Source organism: Pinus tabuliformis, chromosome 6 (assembly GCF_031772625.1).
Source record: "Pinus tabuliformis cultivar Carrire ecotype Pingquan chromosome 6, CPIR1, whole genome shotgun sequence".
NCBI lineage: Eukaryota > Viridiplantae > Streptophyta > Pinopsida > Pinales > Pinaceae > Pinus > Pinus tabuliformis.
Window position 1 is genome coordinate 72,308,418 of NC_142292.1, and position 19,318 is coordinate 72,327,735.

General features: G+C 40.3%; 1 protein-coding gene across 2 annotated transcripts in view; it reads left to right on the forward strand.

Annotated features, from left to right (window-relative positions):
- Positions 1-19,318, forward strand: part of LOC149257302 (putative membrane protein At3g27390) — a 271,304-nt gene that overhangs the window by 125,771 nt on the left and 126,215 nt on the right. For both annotated transcript variants that reach the window (XM_089413919.1, XM_089413922.1), the window contains exons 8-11: positions 9,391-9,497; positions 9,626-9,752; positions 9,850-10,042; positions 10,204-10,447. In XM_089413919.1, coding sequence (XP_089270045.1) covers positions 9,391-9,497; positions 9,626-9,752; positions 9,850-10,042; positions 10,204-10,447 — 671 coding nt within the window. The remainder of the gene's footprint in view (positions 1-9,390; positions 9,498-9,625; positions 9,753-9,849; positions 10,043-10,203; positions 10,448-19,318) is intronic.

Below are 19,318 nucleotides of genomic sequence, written 5' to 3' on the forward strand. Positions count from 1 at the left end.
CGGTTTATATTAATACCCTTTAATTATTTTATTTTCCTAAGTTTAGATTGAGGGTCCCATTAAAAATAATTAATTATTTTAATAAAACTGTTTCTAGGTGGAATTTCCCAAAACGATTTATGGGTTCTTTAGAATACATATGCCTAAGCCTCCCTGCAAAATTTGAGACTTAGATCACATTCGATGGTACCAAAAATCAACACTCCCTCTTAGTGAGGAATGTGTTATAGCAATGCAACCTGTTGAAGCATCACTCTGTTCTGTAACATCTCCCTTTGCGCTTGTTGATGTCTAACATACTGTCCACAACCACTGCACAAATGTTGCATCTGTATTGTTGCTGACCCTGCCTCTGTCAACACTGCATTCGTATTGCAACTCCCTCTAAAATTCTGCACCTGTGCTGTTGGTGGAACTGCCACTACCAGTTGCCTCTGCACTGCACACTGTTGTTGCTACTCCATCAACAATGGAAAAACACCCCAAATTACTAAACTAACTGTGTTTATTATGGTACCATGTGAATGTTGGAACTTGACTGCTGCTGGTCTCCACGCTGACCCTCTGAATCTACTGTGTTGCTGCTGACCTCTGCTCAGTTCCATCTGCACTGCTGCCAACTCTGCTTTGCGTTGTTCAGTCTCTAGTGCTCCTAGCCACTGCAATTGTCTCTTCGACACTCCTAGGCACCATCTGACACTAGTCCATCGTGCTACTTTTGATCTGGGCTCCCGTAGCTAGGAATTGATCCGAGAGGTGGGTTCCTCAAGGATCCTACCCATCTGAAGTTCCTTCGAACTACAGCTCCAAATCAGCGCACCTCCCTCCTAGAGGTATCTCAACTATCATGGTGAACTCCTCCTCCTCGATCTGCGTGGGTGCAGCCTTTAGATCGTGCTTCTCATCTTTGTCCTTTTTCCTGAGAGGACACTATGTATCATAGTGACCCATTTCACCACACCTGAAGCACTTTTTATTTGAGACGTCCTTCTTACGTCTCCGCTGCTCCTGTTGTCCCTTTGATGCGAGGGTTGCATTATCCCCCTCCTCCTTGGGCTTCGACCCAAAGCTGTTGCTTTCGTCAAGTTTACACTTGACCAAGTCTCTTCTCAGCTCCTCTTGCTTGAGAACTGCACACACCTCATCCCAATTCGGCAAAGTCGCCTTGCCTAGGATACTCTGGACAAAGACTTGCCACTCATCTGAGACAAAATTGAGGGCCAGTCTAACCAACTCTGAGTCTTGAGGTGTAGACCCCACAACATATAACTCATCACAGGTCTCCTGAAGCTTCGTGAGGAATGGATCCACAAGCTCCCCCTTCTGCTTCTAAGCAGATCTTAAATTTTTCTCCAAGTACATCTTCCGCTACTTGGAAGATCCCTGATATAGCGTAGACAATGCATCCCACATCTACTTAGCAGTCCCTCTACTAGCGATGTGACAGACCACATGACCCTTCACCCCGTCGAGGATCATTCTTTTTGCCTTAGCTATTTCAGCTCGGTACTTCTTCAATGGATTTGCATATGCAGGCACAACCACCACGCTATCGACATATGTCTTGAGGGCATGCTCATCTAGGAGTGACATTCTAGCCTTCCAGATGACATAGTTGGATGCTCCGTCTAACCTACTATCCTAATCCCTCAAGCCACTGGTTTCCATCTCTGCCACAAAAGTCGAATGACCTCCTCTCTCCTCTGCGCAGCACTAGACTGGCCTACACACTCCCTACTGGAGCCTGTAGATCTGCCCCTCTCCGTTGTTGCTCAACAAGTGAGAATTTAGACTCCTTGGCTAGAATCCTCTGAGGAAGAAATTTCCTCAACCGTGCTTTTTGTGTCTCTTCTGACATATTTCTGCCCAACAAAATGATTTGCAGAAAAGACTGCGTCCCACCATCTCCTCCTCATGCTAAGGCTTTAGCGCTACTCCCTTTGCCCCAACAAACTTTCAAAATGGGAGTCCTTCCTCAATGTCGACTCACTTAGAGAGAGACTGCCTCAAAAATCAACCCTTTGGCTAGGACTGCGCAAACCCTTTGAGGTTTCGAACTGTTGCCTCCTGCAGCTTTTTCGATCTCCCTCTTCTGCTCAACGTTGGGTTCTTTGGAACTGTTCTTCTTGCTTCACCTGCACTAACTTTGATACCATGTGGAAATTCGAGAATCCCACTTGAATCTACTATTGTAGCAACTGATTAAACTTCTCCTATTTGTTAATTACTGAAACAAATTATTTACTACTTCCTACAACAAATATCGAAGCTAATACAACTGCAGCCTTCACTTAATTAATTAATTTCCCCAAAACAAGAACAGAACAATAAGGAAAGATACACACAAGTGACCATTTTTTTGGACAAATGTCCCCGTAAATACCCAATGTGGGAAAATCGGTGTAACAGATCTGAAGGTTTTTATTATTATGAAGAAGTATTCTGAATACAACTTTGGATGCCCTCTCGACAAACCAGTTACATAGAAAATCACTTGGAAAGAAAGACTGGTGAGATTACCTCACTCAACACTGTTGATTCTGGTTGATCCGACAGCTGAATTACGAGTTCCCCAACTACTTTTGCGTTGTCCCTGCGTCAGCCTCTAAGTCATTGGGTCAGCCCAACTGAGAATTGATCTGCCTTCAGGAGCTTTTTCCAGCCCTCCTGACTCAGAAACAACAACTCCTTCAACTAATTCAAACCTCTGCGCTGGAAGTTGTTGCACTGGTCTGTGTGGGGCTTACGTGAGCCCTTCCTGGCTTTGCGTCACCCTCTCTTCCCTCTATGTTACCTCCTCTGTGTATCTTTCTGCCTCTCTGTTGAGTATTCTTGGCTTCGAAGAAGATCCTCTGGCCAAAACTCTCTCTGCCCCTCTCTGCAACAACTAACTATTGAAATTCACCCGACAATTGCTCTGCTTCAGAAAATTTAACTTCTGAACTCTCTGTGTATCTTCCAAATGACCCTCAAGCTTCTTTAAATAATCTCTTGTTGACATTCAACGGGCCAGATTAGAAATTAATCAATGGCTAAGCTCATTTATGCTTGATCCTCGTTTTCTTCTAGAAGTTACACCCACAGTTTATATTAATACCCTTTAATTATTTTATTTTCCTAAGTTTAGGCATAGGGTCCCATTAAAAATAATTAATTATTTTAATAAAACTGTTTATGTGTGAAATTTCCCAAAACGATTTCTGGGTTCTTTGGAATACACGTCCCTAAGCCTCCTTGCAAAATTTGAGACTTAGAGCACATCTGATGCTACCAAAAATAAACATTTTGGGCATGGGTTGGTGGGGGGATTCAATAGAAAGAGTGGGCTAGGTTTGTACTCGTCTCCTCTGCCCGATCTGATAGTTATCCTTGTATCCTAGTCCCGTGGGATCTCTTTCACTGGCCTTTAACATTAGGGTTGGCATTACATGGGAAATTTCAATTTTGGTTGTGTGGTCCTGCTTCCCGAAACCATATACATCACTCCCTTCCACTCATTTTGACCTCATTCATCACTTTTCCCATCCAGGTCCACATAGGTTTAGCCTCCCCCTCCCCTTGTCCACACTTTGGGTCGAGCCTGGAATGGTGTCCGGAGGTTGATGCAACTAAAAAGAAAGGAAAAATCATTATTTGGCCACTTTCAACTGGAAATGTACTACAAAATGCAAAAGATGGTTGGGACATACAATTTTAGCACGTGGGCAAAAGCCAAACATGAGCTCTACCTCTTATCTATGGCCATCATCCTGGTTCCTATGGGCCCTAGATGATCCCCCTACACATTAAGGAACCCATGATTGTCCCAACTCCTGGTGGGTAATGAACTACCCCACCTTAAAGGGGGTATCTACTGTTGTATCCTACATATCATGCTCTCATCCCCTGGAGCCCCGAGCATTTATGAAGAAGAATCAATCAAAGGCAAAAGGCTTATGAAGAAGCATGGGAAAACAAAGTTCGGGGTAACTCATGTACCACGATTGCTCCCTCCTACACTCATATACCCAAATGTGGGCTTCCCCTATTATAACCACCCTTGTACCATGGCATGTGACCTAGAGCCTTCCCTTGATCCCCATTCCATTCCATCATTATATAACATGCCACCTACCACTTGACGATTGTGCCATGGACATGTCACCCCCTTTAAAGTCTGAAACCACCTAATAGGGTCCTTGGTTAACCCCCTTATTGAACTTGGAGATACCTGTACATGCCAAAGCTCACTATGGAAGGGCATGCCACCATTAAGTGTCCATTTGATTCCATGACTTGTAAGCTCTTTTACTTGTTTACTCTAATGATTTGTTGTATTGGAGGGCAAGGGGACACATTGGATCTTATGGAGGATTGCAGGTGGGTCTCCATTTGGGGTTTGGTCTCCTATATGGGGTCCAAGCCCTCCAGAGGGTCACATTGGTACTTGTAGGGTGAGCGTTGAGAGCCATGGGTCTCGTCTCTCCACCCCAACAGAGAGCAATATTCCACTTCATGGATCCCTTAGCACCACTCGTTGGTTGCTCGTGTTCCACCTTTTGGATGAGGATGATGCACCTGGACCACCTTGCCCAGCTGGATTCACACTTGCACCATACACTTGGCATATGTTCTAGGGTCCAGATGACGATGTGTCTCCCACAGGAGACAATGGGAGGGCTTATGTCATGATTCCAACCCTTGCAGATGGTATGCATGCATTATCGATCCACTTGGAGACCCATGAGGTTGTTGTTGTGCCCCCACACCCATTTGGGGCACCACATTGGATTCACTTGGATATTAAGGGGCCATCCCCTTGATGATTATGTTTGGAGCCTTTTCTCTCACATTGGCACACTTTGGACTCCACTAGGCCTTCTCAATGGTCCTACGACATTATGATTACTATTTTTCCCTCTTGAGAGGCTTTATCATTGTATTATTGAGCTATCTTGGTGTGCTTGTCACCAAGTCATGTCATTAGTGTACATTATTTTATTATTTGGGGAATTATTAGGATAATTAGGTTATTTGAACCCCCTTATGGATTGTATAAATAGATGAGAGACTCATTCACTCCTCTCATCATCACTTGGTTTGGATTAGTATCTCTTGAGAGATTTTCGCACTTGTTTTTGGGACGAAATTTTTGGAGTTTCTTGATGCACTATGATGTTTGGATTTATGCTATTGTCTTTGGAGCTTCTTTCTAATGTGAAGTTGATGAATGGATATACTCTTTCTCTCATGTAAGTGAAATTTTAATGATATTCTTGTTATCTTAATTGTCTAATGCATGGTATTGTTATCGTTATTCTTGTATTGGTTAAAGTACTATGAAATTCTTCTAGAAACATTGAATAAGTGATTTAATGCATGCGTTGCTCTTTGAGGGAGTGGGTGAATGTTCCTAGAGGTACCTCATAGGTTGAAAGACCTCAAAACTTCATCTCCTTTGTAAATTTGAAGTATAAAACCCTAATGACCTTGTTGTTGCACCTTGAAAGGATAGCAAAAGTCATCTAGGGCTCCTTTGCATGTGAAAATTCTCAATCTAGGTGTATCTTTACTCCATTAAGCCCATGAAGGAAGTCAATGATCCTCGCATCCCTTTGGTAGTCAAAATTACCCCTATTTTTCTCATCTCTACCAAGCAAAATTATTTGTATCCATCTAAAACCCTTGAATTTTGGTTCACTACTACGTTGGGGTTTTCTCAAGAGGTCCTCCAAGTTTGAGACAAATCCAATAGTGGAATATTGATATATAGCAAGCCCTAGCCATAAGACCATCTCTTTCCCTAGGTTGATTTGGGTTAGTGTCCTCACTTTGATCATTGCATTTTAAATTCAAAAGAGAATTTGTCCTTTGATCCTATTCTCATCCCTAAACAGGTCAATTCCCTCTAGTGTTGATCAAATCCACACCCTTGACCTAGTTTGGGTCCACTTGGGTTCTTTGTGGTCCCGCAACTTTGTGACCCAAATTCCGCGAGGATTGCATCGAAGCCATTTCTCCACAAGGATTCTTAGCTCAAGGAAGCTTCTTGTCAAGGGATATTCTCCAAACCTAGGCTTAAGTATCCTCTTAGCCCTTCCTAGAGAGCCCATCACATTGCTTCTTAAGCAAGTAAACCGTTTAATTGAGTATCTCTTGTGAATAGGTTCTAGGGATCACTCTCTGTCCACTCCTTGATCTCCTTGTGATTCCTCTTATATCAGATCTCCTCCCATCGATGAAAGTCCATAAAGAGCAGGGAGTTACAGCTGAAGTGAAAGTGGGTTATTGCTCCATTGTTGCACTTGACCTAGTAGTTGCTCTATAGGATCCCCTCCTAGGACCCCTGCTAGTTTGAATGGTAACAAGTTATATGAATTAATCAGATGAGGAGAGAGAAGAATGAGTTGAGTTGATGAGGTGCCAAATGAGGTTGGAGGTCTCTCTTATTTATACAAGTTGTTGAGGGTCAAAAGACATGTCCATTAGGCTTCATGAGCCTACATGATGATGTGGTCGATCTTGACAATTTGCACATGTGGGATTCACTTAAAGACATATTTCTCCTTGTCCAAATTAAGTGATCTTTAGGTTGATTTTGGTCCTCTCGAAAAGAGGAATTCAAAACAATAATTATCTCCAACAAATGAGCCGTCCAAAGTGGAAATTGGCCCTAGTTTCCAATTTTAACAGTACATGTGAGACAGTTGTAGAGCTAGTTGCAGTGACATAGGCAGTGCAAATTTCCCAGTTGAAGTATGTTGGTGCAATTCCAGCCAGAAGATTCTTAGTGCAAAGCTACGCAGTCCAGTTTCCAGTATAGGAGGACAGTGTGAGCTGCTAGGAGGGAGCAGAGAGAATTCCCATAAGGAGATTGAGACCCATAGCGAGTCTAGCTTTAGAGGGAGCAATGCTATGGAAGCTAGCGCTTTAAGATCTAGATTCTGGGGAGATCAGACTCATTATTGCGATTGTTGCAATAGTTGGTAAATGCTCCATCAAACTCCATTATCTTTTGAAGTTGGTAAATGTTGGGAATTGGTACCTAGGGCATCAATTTTTAGCCTCCTTAGAGACAATTTAGCTCATCTTAAACTTCCTAAGACTCTAGAGTCCATATGCCCAATGGACAAGGCACTAATCCAAGTTCGTGGCAGTCAAACTTAATTTTTCTCCATAAATCTTCTCTTAGAAGTTTTGGTCCTCTTAAGGTAGGACATCTAACTAGGGCTTAGACCAGATTTCCTTGGGAGAGGTTTTGCGGGAATTCGAGAGCCTAAACATCAAGTTTAGGGTCTAGGCTATCTATTCTCCAAGTTTGGTGGGCATCCACTCGAGTTTACTCCATAAAATTTCATGCCTGAGGTGTTTCCCTAAGAGGGAAACCTTAGCTAGTCTTCCTCAACTTGGGGACTTCTTTGAGGGTTGTATGTGCCTAATAATTGGTGTAGAATATCTTAAGAAGCCCTTTCTCCTTATTTCCTTGATCACAAGAGCACCTTTATCCATGCAAATTCACGAAACCCCAGATATGATGCCTCTTTTTCCTAGGTCTATTACAAGAAAGTGAATTGATCCTTGAAGCCTTGCACCATACATTTGTGCCTTTGTTGAGAGATTCTAGTTCATCACCTAATACCATAACCCTAGAATACTTGTCATAGGTGATCATATCCTATTGGGACTCCTCCCATCGGTGAAAGTCTGTAAAGAGCAAGGGACCTTCGCTATGGTGACAGTGGGTCATTGTCCCATTGTTAATACTTAGTCTATGTTTTTATCTTGTAGGGTTCCCTCTCCAAGGCCTGCTAGATTTTGTAGTAACATAGCCCTTGTCTTGTGATGCCTGTCACAAGACCTGCTAGATTTTAAAGCAACAGTGCCCATCCAAGACAATGGAAAGAAATGCCTTAAGGAGAGTTACACTATACAAGGGGTGGGAGATAATCACCAAGGTGAAGCAAGGGAACAAGGATACAGTCGAGAGAAATAAATCAACCAATTTGACCAATGATCCATACTAGAACGCCTCAGACCATTAAATGAAAGCACTTGATACAAAAATGGTTAGTGTACCTCATATTTGAATACCCATCTTCATCGGGTGAACTCGATAGATGAAAGAAACGAATGATCTAAGAGTGGCTGAGAGGCAACTGATAGTGGTTATCTATGGACCAAAGTTGGGTTGGTGATTGGAAAGCTAGATCAAAGGGGGAAAACTTTTCCCTTGGGGATTACCCACAAGCTAGTGGGTAACAATCCCCACTCTCAATTCCTTTCATAATGGATCAGGTTGGAGGCTTTGATATGGATCTACCGGGATACATCGTTTATGGGAGCCACTTGTTTGATATATAGAGGTGATACCCATGACTTTACATGCACCTATATCTTTCCCACATGGTCATGTTTATAGAGTCTGTATACATTTCCTTGGCCATGGTATATTTAGTTATCCACATGGCAATCTCATTGTTCATAGCATTTCATATTTCCTGAGGCATTTCATGTATCCCAATGCACAAGGTTTCCACTCCAAAATTCAACAAAGGCTCAAAGTGATCAGCATGATGGATACTTGACATGCCACGTTGAAATTTTGGCAAAATAAAGTTATTTCATTGAGAATTTGACCTTTGAAAGGGGTTGTGGGAATCTGTATTGTAAGGGTGGGGGTGTCAAAGTGAATCAACATTGCATGTGCCATGTTGAATGTTGCATGTGGAGCATGAAGCCTTCTATCACCCTGGACCCATGCACACCTTTTAAAGCTTAAAAGAAGACCATGGCTGGAATTTTCAAGCCCTGGCAAGCAAATTCGACCTCTTCTAGCATATGATGTGTGCTTCTTGTGAGGATCTTCAAGTTTTTCAATTAAATGATTTGCTGTTTACTATCACTGTATCAGAGTAGCATAGTTTGGTAATCATGAAGCATCTAGAAACAGCTCACAAAGAGCATAAATAGGTTATATACAAATTAATTAAGGAAACATTCTTGTGTAATTACTTAACTGCACTAGTATCAAAGTTGGATTGAGAGATCAGCATAAGCGTAAGGCTGTGCTGCTTCTCATTTCTGGCAGTGATCAGCAGTTTCTATTGTGCTTTTTGTCTAGGCTACAAAATTTAGCTGTCATTGATGTAGCAGCACAAAACTCTGCATCATACTACAGTGAAAAACAGTAACCTGTAGAATTTATGACAGACCTGAGTAGCCATCTTTTTTGTTAGGAAAAAGGGCAATTTGCCAGCAAAAATGGTGGAAAACAGAAATAAGTATAGCTGCAAAACTAGATTTTTTCACTTGCATAAATTTGGGTCTGACTGAGGTGTGCCTCATTTTACTTGTCTTCAACTTCTATATATTTTCATTTCCATTTCATTTTTTAACCTCGTTAACATGTAGGAGACCTCTGTTCAACGAGGATTAGCATATGTCATCGCTGCAATAGCATTGTTTGATGAATACAGCAACGATCTCTTGTACATGCGAGAAGGATCATGCTTTCCAAGGTGTGTGGTGATTCTTTTCAAAGATGGAATCGGATGACAATGGCAAATGTTATATCATTGATAAATCAATCCTGTATCTTGTTGTTTCCTTTCTCAGTTAATAACAGTGGTGCATTGTGGACAGCCAGACCTAAATACCGCGAGGAATCTACTGCTGTTGTTCCTCCTACTAGACCAGTTGGCCCAATTCAGAAGAAACCTCCACTACGTGTAGTCTCATTTAAGGATACGTGGCATGACTTGAAATCAGTGCAGGCAAATTTTCATTAACTTCATGTATCTGCTGTTTGAATCAAGTTCATTGGTACATGTAAATCTCAAAATTTTAACCTGATTTAAAACGCATTTTCAGGTGTGGGATAATCTTTTTCAGGCTTGTGAACTGTATGGTAAACGTTTGATTCAAACAGGTGCAATTAGTGTTTATGATCTGCAGCAATGGAAACACTCTGATAGCAGGATACTGAACATCGGGATTCCAGCTTATATTCTGCTGCAGTGTTTTCTTCGCTCCATAAAGAATGGTGCAATGGGCTTCCTTATGTGTAAGTTAACTCGTTCCTTCAGGTTCTAACAAGATACGTAGAAATTGGATTTTCGTCTAGCTGATGCATGTTCGAACATTGTGAAATTTGAATCCTGACATATTGAAAATGTACTGTACAACTCTACTGACTTTTCTGGTTTTGATTTGAATATTCATTAGTGAATGGCAGTGAGTTAACCGAGGCAAATAGGCCTGAAGGCAGGGTCTTTGAGTGGTTCTTTGAACCAATGACAATCATGAAAGAACAGCTAAGAGCTTTACAACTTCAGGAAAGTGAAGAGCTATACCTGTGCCAACTGGCACTTACTGTAGGTGATTCGAAAGGCACAAAAACGTGGGACAATGGTGGGATTCCACCTACAGATGAGATCAGAAGAGCTGAATTACAAGCCTTAATTAGAAGGTACCTTCAACGCCATTTATCGTTTGAGTTTTCCAATCATTATTTCACTTGTTCCCAATGAGTTTTTATTTAGTGGTATATCACTTTCAAGTTTAGGTTTTAAGCAGTGTGCAATTATCATAGAAATATGTTTTTCCTTGTGATTCAGGGCTTCAATGGCCATTAATTTACTTTATTGAGTGAATGAAGGGAAACATTATGTATGTAATAAATTATCTTTACAAAATAGGGTCTTGGTAAGCTTATCTTTTTATGTAGTGGAATCAAGGTTACTAGAAATTTCTCCCACACCCAGTTTTAGTACTTATATTTTTCTTGAAAATGCTTCATATATGACCTGAAAGAACAAATAAGCACATCAGGAAGTGAAGAGAAGGTAGAATTATCCACAAGCGTTCTCAGCCCTTACCTGCACTATCTGCCGTCGTACTCGTAACCAATGGCAAATTGCATTTTTCAAGCATTTTTAAATAAGGGATTTTTTTATGATCTTTGCTACCTTTCATGATAAACAAGGGAAGTTCCATCTTGGATTAGCACATTAGTGCGTGAAATAAATTTGATGCCATGCTTCTTTACTATTTGGATCTCCTTATTTTTGATGTGTTCTCTGCTTGCTATTCTCTTTGTTATCTCATTAAATAAGCATATATCTTGCCAATAGGTACAAGTGTGCATTAATGAAAGCAATGCAGTAACCGTTATCATCACACAAGTAGTAATCATATTGGTTTAATAATGCAAATGTTAGCCAACGATGATGAAGCACCTAGTAAGAGTGAGATTAAAAATTACTTATGTAACATAGCCAATAAAAACCCTTCATTGCAATGGTGTTTATATATGCTTTGGTTACTATGCATTTAATTCTTAAGCATGGACTTCATTTTCAGAATATTTCTTCTCCTTACCCTTTGCAGATTTGGTTGTGGCTGCCAGGATCTCCTGCTATCAAGTGGTCCTATTACCCACCAAAATGGGTAACCCCAAAGGAGGAAAATTTTCTCCTACATTTGACAGCCAGCCGGTCAGCCAGACAGCCAACAACCCCTGCCAACCACCATTAGACGATGATATGCCATGTGCCTCTGCCACTTGCATAAGCCATGTGCCTCTCACGCATCTAGCATTAGCACTTGGATTACGGTGGGCTGCTATTCAAAAGGTGCTTTGATCATTTTGTAATCAGGTGCTTATGCTTGTTTGCTTTGGGCATTTAGTATGGATGATGGGGTGATCGGGAAGATTGACAAGCCTCGAACGTATTCTTGTTCAACTTGATGCAGCTAAAAGAAAGTTAAAAGCATATCATGGCCGCAAGCAAAAAAAAAAAAATCATAAAATGCAAAACATGGTCGGGATTTGGGACATCAATAATAGCATGTGGGCAAAAGTCAAGCATGAGCTCTACCCCTTATCATTATGGCCACCACCCTAGTTCCTAAGGCCACTAATTGCCCCATCACATCATTAAAGGAACCCATGCACGTCCCAACCCTTGGTGGGCGATGAACTACCCCACCTTTAAGGGGGTCACCACTACTATACATCATTCACAACATGCTCTTATTTCCTAGAGTTTCGAGCAGTAATACAAAGAAAAATATAGAAAAAGCAAAAGGAAATTAAGAAGGGGTGGAAAAATAAAGGCTTGGGTAACTCATGCATCCACGATTGCTCCTTCCTCACATATGTATACCCAATATGTGGACTTCCTCAATATTGCTACCCCTTGGCCCATGGCATTTGGCTCTAAGATCCCCTTATCCCCATCCATTCCATCATTATTCATATGCCATCTATCGATTGAAGGATGTACTAGGGATGTGTCTTTCCCTTTAGGGGCTGGGAACACCTAATAGGATCGTCTATTAGCCATTCCTACCTAGGGAGGTAACACCATTATGAGACCAAAGCCCCAAATTTGGAAGGCAAGCCCCATATGAAGTCTCAGTTTGCCCTTGACTAACAAGCTTGGTTCACTTAGATGCACTAATTATTAATTGTATCTAATGGTGAAGATGCAGCTCTAGAAATTGTGTGTGATTAGCAAGTGGTTTTCATCATGGGTTAGGAACTTAATTAGGGCCTAAGTCCACTAGAGGAGCATATGACACCCTGTTGACCACTACTGGTCAACTACCCATGCAGTACCCCCCCCCTTTTTTTTGCAAAAAGGGGCAGCACCTGATCAGCGTTTCCGTGCCATCCTGCAGTCATCAGCAGCTTGATCGTTTTGATTGTAAACCCAGTCTGCATGTATGAATTGTAAATAATCTTAGCAGACATGAGTCGTGTATGTGTATTGCCTAGGTGGACCTAACTTTCTAGTGGTAATCTACGTCCCGGAAAGTTTTTCGTCTCACTGATCCATGGATCGGCAGAGTTTTCCTTCAAACCTGACCCCAAAGCCGGGATGGATTTTGTCATTAGAACTTTAGGAGAATCCTAGTGTGTTGATCTGCTAGATTATAGTTGTGTCGCAGAACTGGGTGTTTTGTGAGGGTCTGTATTAAGTGGGTTTGTCCCCTTGAGATGTAAATTGTAAAAAGTCATCATGAAATGTGTCTTGAGGGTTGAAAATGTTTTAAATCCCCTCGTGAGTCCTAAGTCCTAGGTCCTAGGTGATGTTTCCAAAGGCTTAGTTCGATGATCCATTTAAAAAATGAAATAGAATAATAAAATAAATAAAAATTAAGAAATTTAAAAATTTAAAAAAATAAAATAAAATAATAAATAATAAAAAATTTAAAAATTTAAAAAAATTAAATAAATAAAAAATAATAAAAAATTTAAAAATTTAAAAAATTAATTAAATAAAATAATAATATTTTAAGTGAATAAATCGACGGATGAGATCAAGAGATGTCTTGATCCTCATCAACGGTCGAGATCATTTCTACATGGATCACTCGAACTAGCCGTTGGGATCATTTCCTTTAAATAGGGTGCTAGGGGTCTTTTCAGATCAATTCGATCTGTGCGTCTTGTACTGAAGAAGCTCTCTTGTAAATCTGTTTCTGGTTAATAAAAGAAGACTTTGGGGTCCATATCTTGTTGGTGTTACTCTCTTAAAATGTTGTGAGATTGTTTCATTTTCTGCATATGTTATTTTCAGCTGTTAATAATAGCTTTTTGTAGAGTATTGTGAGCACAGGTATCTTGTTCACTTGCTGGGGTTTGGGTGCTGTTAGGGTTTCTGAAGTAATGGCAAGTATCTCCATTACTTCCTGAGATGTAGCAGCATTTTTGCCCTCTTTATTGACAGTTGTCTTGAGCTGTGCAGAAAGCATCATTGAAGGAAATTTTGTGGGCGTTCGGGGAAGTTCTCGGCTGAACCAGCCAACTCCCGCAAGCATTTTTTGCTGAGCCCAGTTGGATTTGATCCTGGGTCTATCATTCGGTTTATTTATCTGATTTGCATGAGATATTTTTCTGAAGTTCTTCACAGTGAAAACCTCAAATTTTTATTTTTTTAAATATTTTCTGTGCTTACTGCTAAATCTGGCTGTTAAGGGGCCAAATCTGTACGTTAAATCAGCTGTCTTAGGGTTTCGAATTTTTCTGATCTAGGGTTTCAAATTTTTGTACAGTTTTTATTAGGGTTTTTCTTGTCTTTTGTGTTTGCAGGTATAGGGCTTTGTTTGCTTGAAATTGTAGCAGCCCCAGCGTGCAAATATATTAGCGTTCTCTTTCCCCGTGCACTGCTGGATCTGTTGCCGACAAAGAATTTTCAGATTCTGCGATTTATTACCCTGCGTACACAGTGAAGCAAAAAACACACTGTAAGCCAGCGTTCTCCAAAAAAACACACTGTAAGCCAGCGTTCTCCAAAATCATAAACGCAAGTGTTCTCATGATCTGCTACATGGCAAGGATTGGCGGTGTTTTCAAACGCTCAACCGCCGCTGCCTATGCCCTGCTCACCCTGCGTCGAGAGCTGACATCCATCACCAGGCAAGCGAGAGAAACGTGATTTTTTTTTTTGTGTTCTGCTGTCCTCCTTCATCCGAAAACTGTTGCTCGTTCTGCTGTATCCGTGAAGCCCTTTCACGCTGCTGTTCTTTGTTGATGCCGTCAAAATGCCTATGGATGAGTGACAAGGATCATTCCGCGCGGGCTCCTATCTCCACGCTGTTCTGCCTGCGCATTCGGTCCAGGTTTTCACGTCTTCGTAGCAGGCATAAGCTGATCCATCATCGCAATTGTGCACTAACTGTGTGAAAAAGATTACCCCAGCATCGTTTTCAAACTGACAGCACCAGAGATCCGTTGGCTCAGCAGTCACGCAGGTAAAAAATCGATTCATTCACGCCTCAGGTAACGTATTGCACAGGTGATATCTGGAAACGTATTCCTATTCTACATTTGCGTGGGTATCAAAAACCTATGCACGCCGGCAGCAGGGGCAATCCACGATTCATAGCAGGTAAAGCCGATTTTGCCCTCCGTCCAACTGTGCCTTCGAATCCGTATTCTGCGTTTCAAATCTCTAATGGGATCGGGCTTTCCTTACTCACGCAGGCGGAGCAGGTAAAACCGGATTTTTTTTGTCTGATATATAATGCGTGTTAGATTTTTACGTGGCTGCAGTCGTAGGGTTTTCTTTTTTTTGTCAATTTTGATTTTTTCAATTGTATTTAGGCTAGCGTAGATGTTTTTAGATTTTAATTTGTTTGATATAGTTACGATTTTAGACTTTTAGATTTTGATTTAGTTCTTTAGATTATAGTTTAGGTTTACATATTTGCATAATTTAGTTTTTAGATTTTAAATTAGATTTTAATAGATTCTTTATTTTTAGTTTGAGATTTAATTTTTTAGATTTTTATTATATGAAAATTAAAAAATTAAAAAAAAATAATAAAAAAAGATTTATTTATTTTAATTTTGTTTTAGTTTAAATTTTTTTTTTTTATATATAGTTTAGATTTAGAATTTAAAAAAAAAAAAAAAAAAAAAAATTTAAAAATTTTTGGGAAATTATTTTTGCCAGTCTCAGGAATTTTCACGTTATATGTTTTATGCTGAGACGCTAAATTTTCAAGTCGAGATACGAATACGATGTCTGGTTAATAATTCTTAATTTCGCTGATGTTTAAAGCACTCATCTTTCAAAATTTTCAGTTGCTGGATATCGTTTTGATCATTTTAGGAGCATTGTGATTTAGCTGATGACAAATGATTGATGTTCACAGTTCATGTTTCTATATCATCTAACAAGTAATCGTTTTAACCACAATCTCTTAAGGCACTGGTCTGCTAAGTTAATCAAATCGATCTGGTGTTTTTCATATCGTGTCTCGTGTCTCCCAACCAACTGGTCGACAGTTGGTCTCATCATCTCACAGGGTCTACCCCCCTTAGCCGCGGGAGACAGGCTTAAACGGAGAGATCGGGGATCAAAGTGACAACTCCCGGTCTGAGCGTTGTCGTGTCAATCTGCGCGACAACACACCCTACAAGTGAAGCATTGAGATCCATGGGACTCCTATCACTTTCAGAGCATCATTCCATTCCATGTGCACCTACAACACCCTAGGCCAAAGGACTTGGATCAATGCCTTGTCCTTTGGCCATATGGTCGAATTTTATTTTTCCTAAGTTTAGACTTAGGAACTCCATTAATAATATTAATTATTTTAATATCTCCCAAACCAGTTAGAATCTGCCCAAACCATTTCTAGGTCTTGGAGATCTCATGTGCTTTAGCCTCTCCACCAATTTTCATGGCTAGAGCACATCCGATGCTACCCCAAATCAACACCAAGAAGTAGCTCCAAAGATAAAAACGAATTAGCTTCCAAATATAAAACATCCAAGATACTCTAATTAGTAATATCCAACAAAGAAACAAGTTTGAATTCTTCTAAGAGGTTTGAATTCTCCAAGTGTGATGATGATGAGAGATTGAAATGACATCTCTCTTATTTATACATGTCTAATGATCTCTAATTTAGCCTAAAATCCCCTCCAAGTTGTAAAATGATGGGCAAAACTAAGTGAGGTGACAAGGCAACCTCATAGCCAATGCAAAACATAAAAGTTAGCCCACAAAAGAGGTTAAAATGATGACGTCATGCCCAGGTAGGCCCTTTTAGGGCAAGCATTGGGCTCCTCTAGTGCCAAGTCAAGTGTAGAGGGCTACATAAATTATGATATAGGGGTTGGCCCCTCAATCTCCATGCAAATCATCTCATGGGCCCTGGTTTTGTGTTTGGGGCATAAAATAGGTCTCCTAGACTCCATATGGCCAAAGGACAAGGCACTAATCCAAGTCCTTGGTGGTCAAATTTAATTTTCTTCCATAAAATCTTCTCCTAAAATTTCAGTCTTCTTAAGGTAGAATGTCTAACTAGGGCTAAGAGTGAATTGCATTTTCTTCCATAAAATCTTCTCCTAAATTTCAGTCTTCTTAAGGTAGAATGTCTAACTAGGCCTAAACATCAAGCCTAGGGTCTTGGCTACTTGACCTCAAAGTTTCGTGGGCATCCTCTTAGTTTTCGTCCATAAAATCTCCTGCCCCAAGTGTTGTCCTAGGAGGGAAACCCTAGCTAGTCTTCCTCAACTTTGCGACTTCTTTGAAGGTTTTGCATGCTTAGTACTTGTTGAAGTATGTCATAAGAAGCCTTTTCTCATCATTTCCTTGATCTTGGGAGTGCCTCAAACCACTAGAAATCACGGAACCATAGATCGCGTGCCTCTTACTACTAGGTCTCTCGTAGAAGCGAAGTACCTTTTGAAGCCTTATATCATAACTTTGAGTCTTTCTTGAGAAGGCTTAGTCCATCACCTTGCACCTCAAACCTTAGAATACCTTACATAGGTGATCATAATTCTACCGGGACTCCTCCCATCGGTGAAAGTCCATAAATAGTAGGGGACCTTGGCTGTGGTGACAGTGGGCCATTGTCCCAATGCGAGCACTCGATCTAGCCACTTGTCTTTTAGGGTTTCCCTCTCCAAGGCCTTCTAAATTTTGTGGTAACATGTATGTCGACTAGAAGTCTGTAATAACGCATACAACGTTGTGTTCTTTTAATAGACTCTTCATCGAGCATATACTCTAGTGTCTTTCTAGTTAAACCACTTCTTCTCATACAGACTCCTTGACATTGGTCGACTTTTTAACTTATTATAAGTATCTCACAGATGTTTACTTCCAATTGTCGACCCCAACTTACTCTTGGTGGATGATGGTTTGCTTAGAAAATAATCCCAAGATTCTTTTATGTTATTGTAGCGAGCTTCAAAAAATTATTCCAAGTTGGCTTGTCTCTCTTCCTCATTGGAGTTCAATGATTCGAGTAGTGATGCTTGGTATTCAACTATATTATCGACACCCTTGTTTAGGAGGAATCTATGCCATAATGAAGGTATTGTACAGAAGAATCCTTCATGGAAGTTAGTGAGAATTTCTCTTTAATTTTATCAATAGAGATGTGATCTTCGACTGCTTAGTCTTCATAGTAATCTTGAAGTATCTTTTTGACCCACTGATGTAAATTTGTTCTACCCATTATTGATAATCTTTGAAATTAACCGTTGATCAATGGTGATCCAATGCATTAGAATGTTTGTCAATCTATTTCTTCAGTTCTACGGGGATTGATTCAATGAATTTCTTGTGGGTCTCAGTGAAGAAGTATGACCTAACCTAATGCTAATGACAATCAATTTTTGTGTGTGATACTTCAGGCAATTGTTGATATTCCTCTCCCATCACTCTTGTATCTCTTCTAGATTTAGTATTCATATGTGCATTGCTAGATCGACTCAAGTTCAGGAACTGGCTACAATAGAACAATTGTTGTAATATAGTGAATTGTTGATTTTTTGTAGCATCAGATGTGCTCTAGCCATGAAAATTGGTGGAGAGGCTAAAGCACATAAGATATCGAAGACCCAAGAATCGTTTTGAGAAATTCCATCCGGATGCGGAGTTATTAAAATAATTAATATTTTTAATGGGTTCTTGAGTCTAAACTTAGGAAAATAAAAATATTAATGGGTATTAATAAAGATAAGGAAGAGAAGCTTCTAAGGGACGAGGATCAAGTCTGTTTTAATCTTAGCCGTTGTTTAGGGACTTAATCTCGGTCGTTGATTCATCAACAGGAAAACTATAAAAGAAGACTTGAGGGTCATTTGGAGACACACCAACAGATACTCAGTATCCCAAGGAAAATTGATTCTCAGAGAGAAGGAGATCGATTTCAGAGGGAGAGTAGCAGGGTGGAGGAAGAGGGGGATTAGCAGTAGTCAGGGAGCTCAAAAGAAGTGACGTAGGGACTCTGAGAGATAGAGGGAGACGCAGAGATGATGCAGAGAGAGACCAGAGCTGCGTAGAGCCATGCAGAATGACGCAGGGCTGACGCAGTAGCGAAAGGAAACTCTCTAGGGTGTCAGAAAGTCTCATAGAAAAGTCTCAAGTGTTTTCTCCCAGTGTCTATGTATTTTTCTGTAAAAGCGATTGTTGCTGAAGATTAATAAAGCCCTCCTTTGTTGCATTGGTTTTCCCACATTGGGTTTTTCCGGGGATGATTGTCCAAAAATAACTGTGTTGATGTGATTGATTCTTGTGCATATATTTGTTTCTATACACTGATGTGATATCTGTAGTAGAATTTATTTCAATATTTATTGAAGGGATTTCATAAATAACTTATTGGGAATAATAAGTAGGTGAAATAAATCAGTTGCTACAGTAATAGAATTTCTGTTTAGAAATTTTCACATGGTATCAGAGCAAAGATTCAGCGATAAGAAGGGAAAATCAATTATGGGTCAAGAGCGTGATGTAGAGGCATCCACTCAAAGGAGACTTGTGCAGATTTTCAAAAGAATGCACAAGAGACAGAAATTACGATT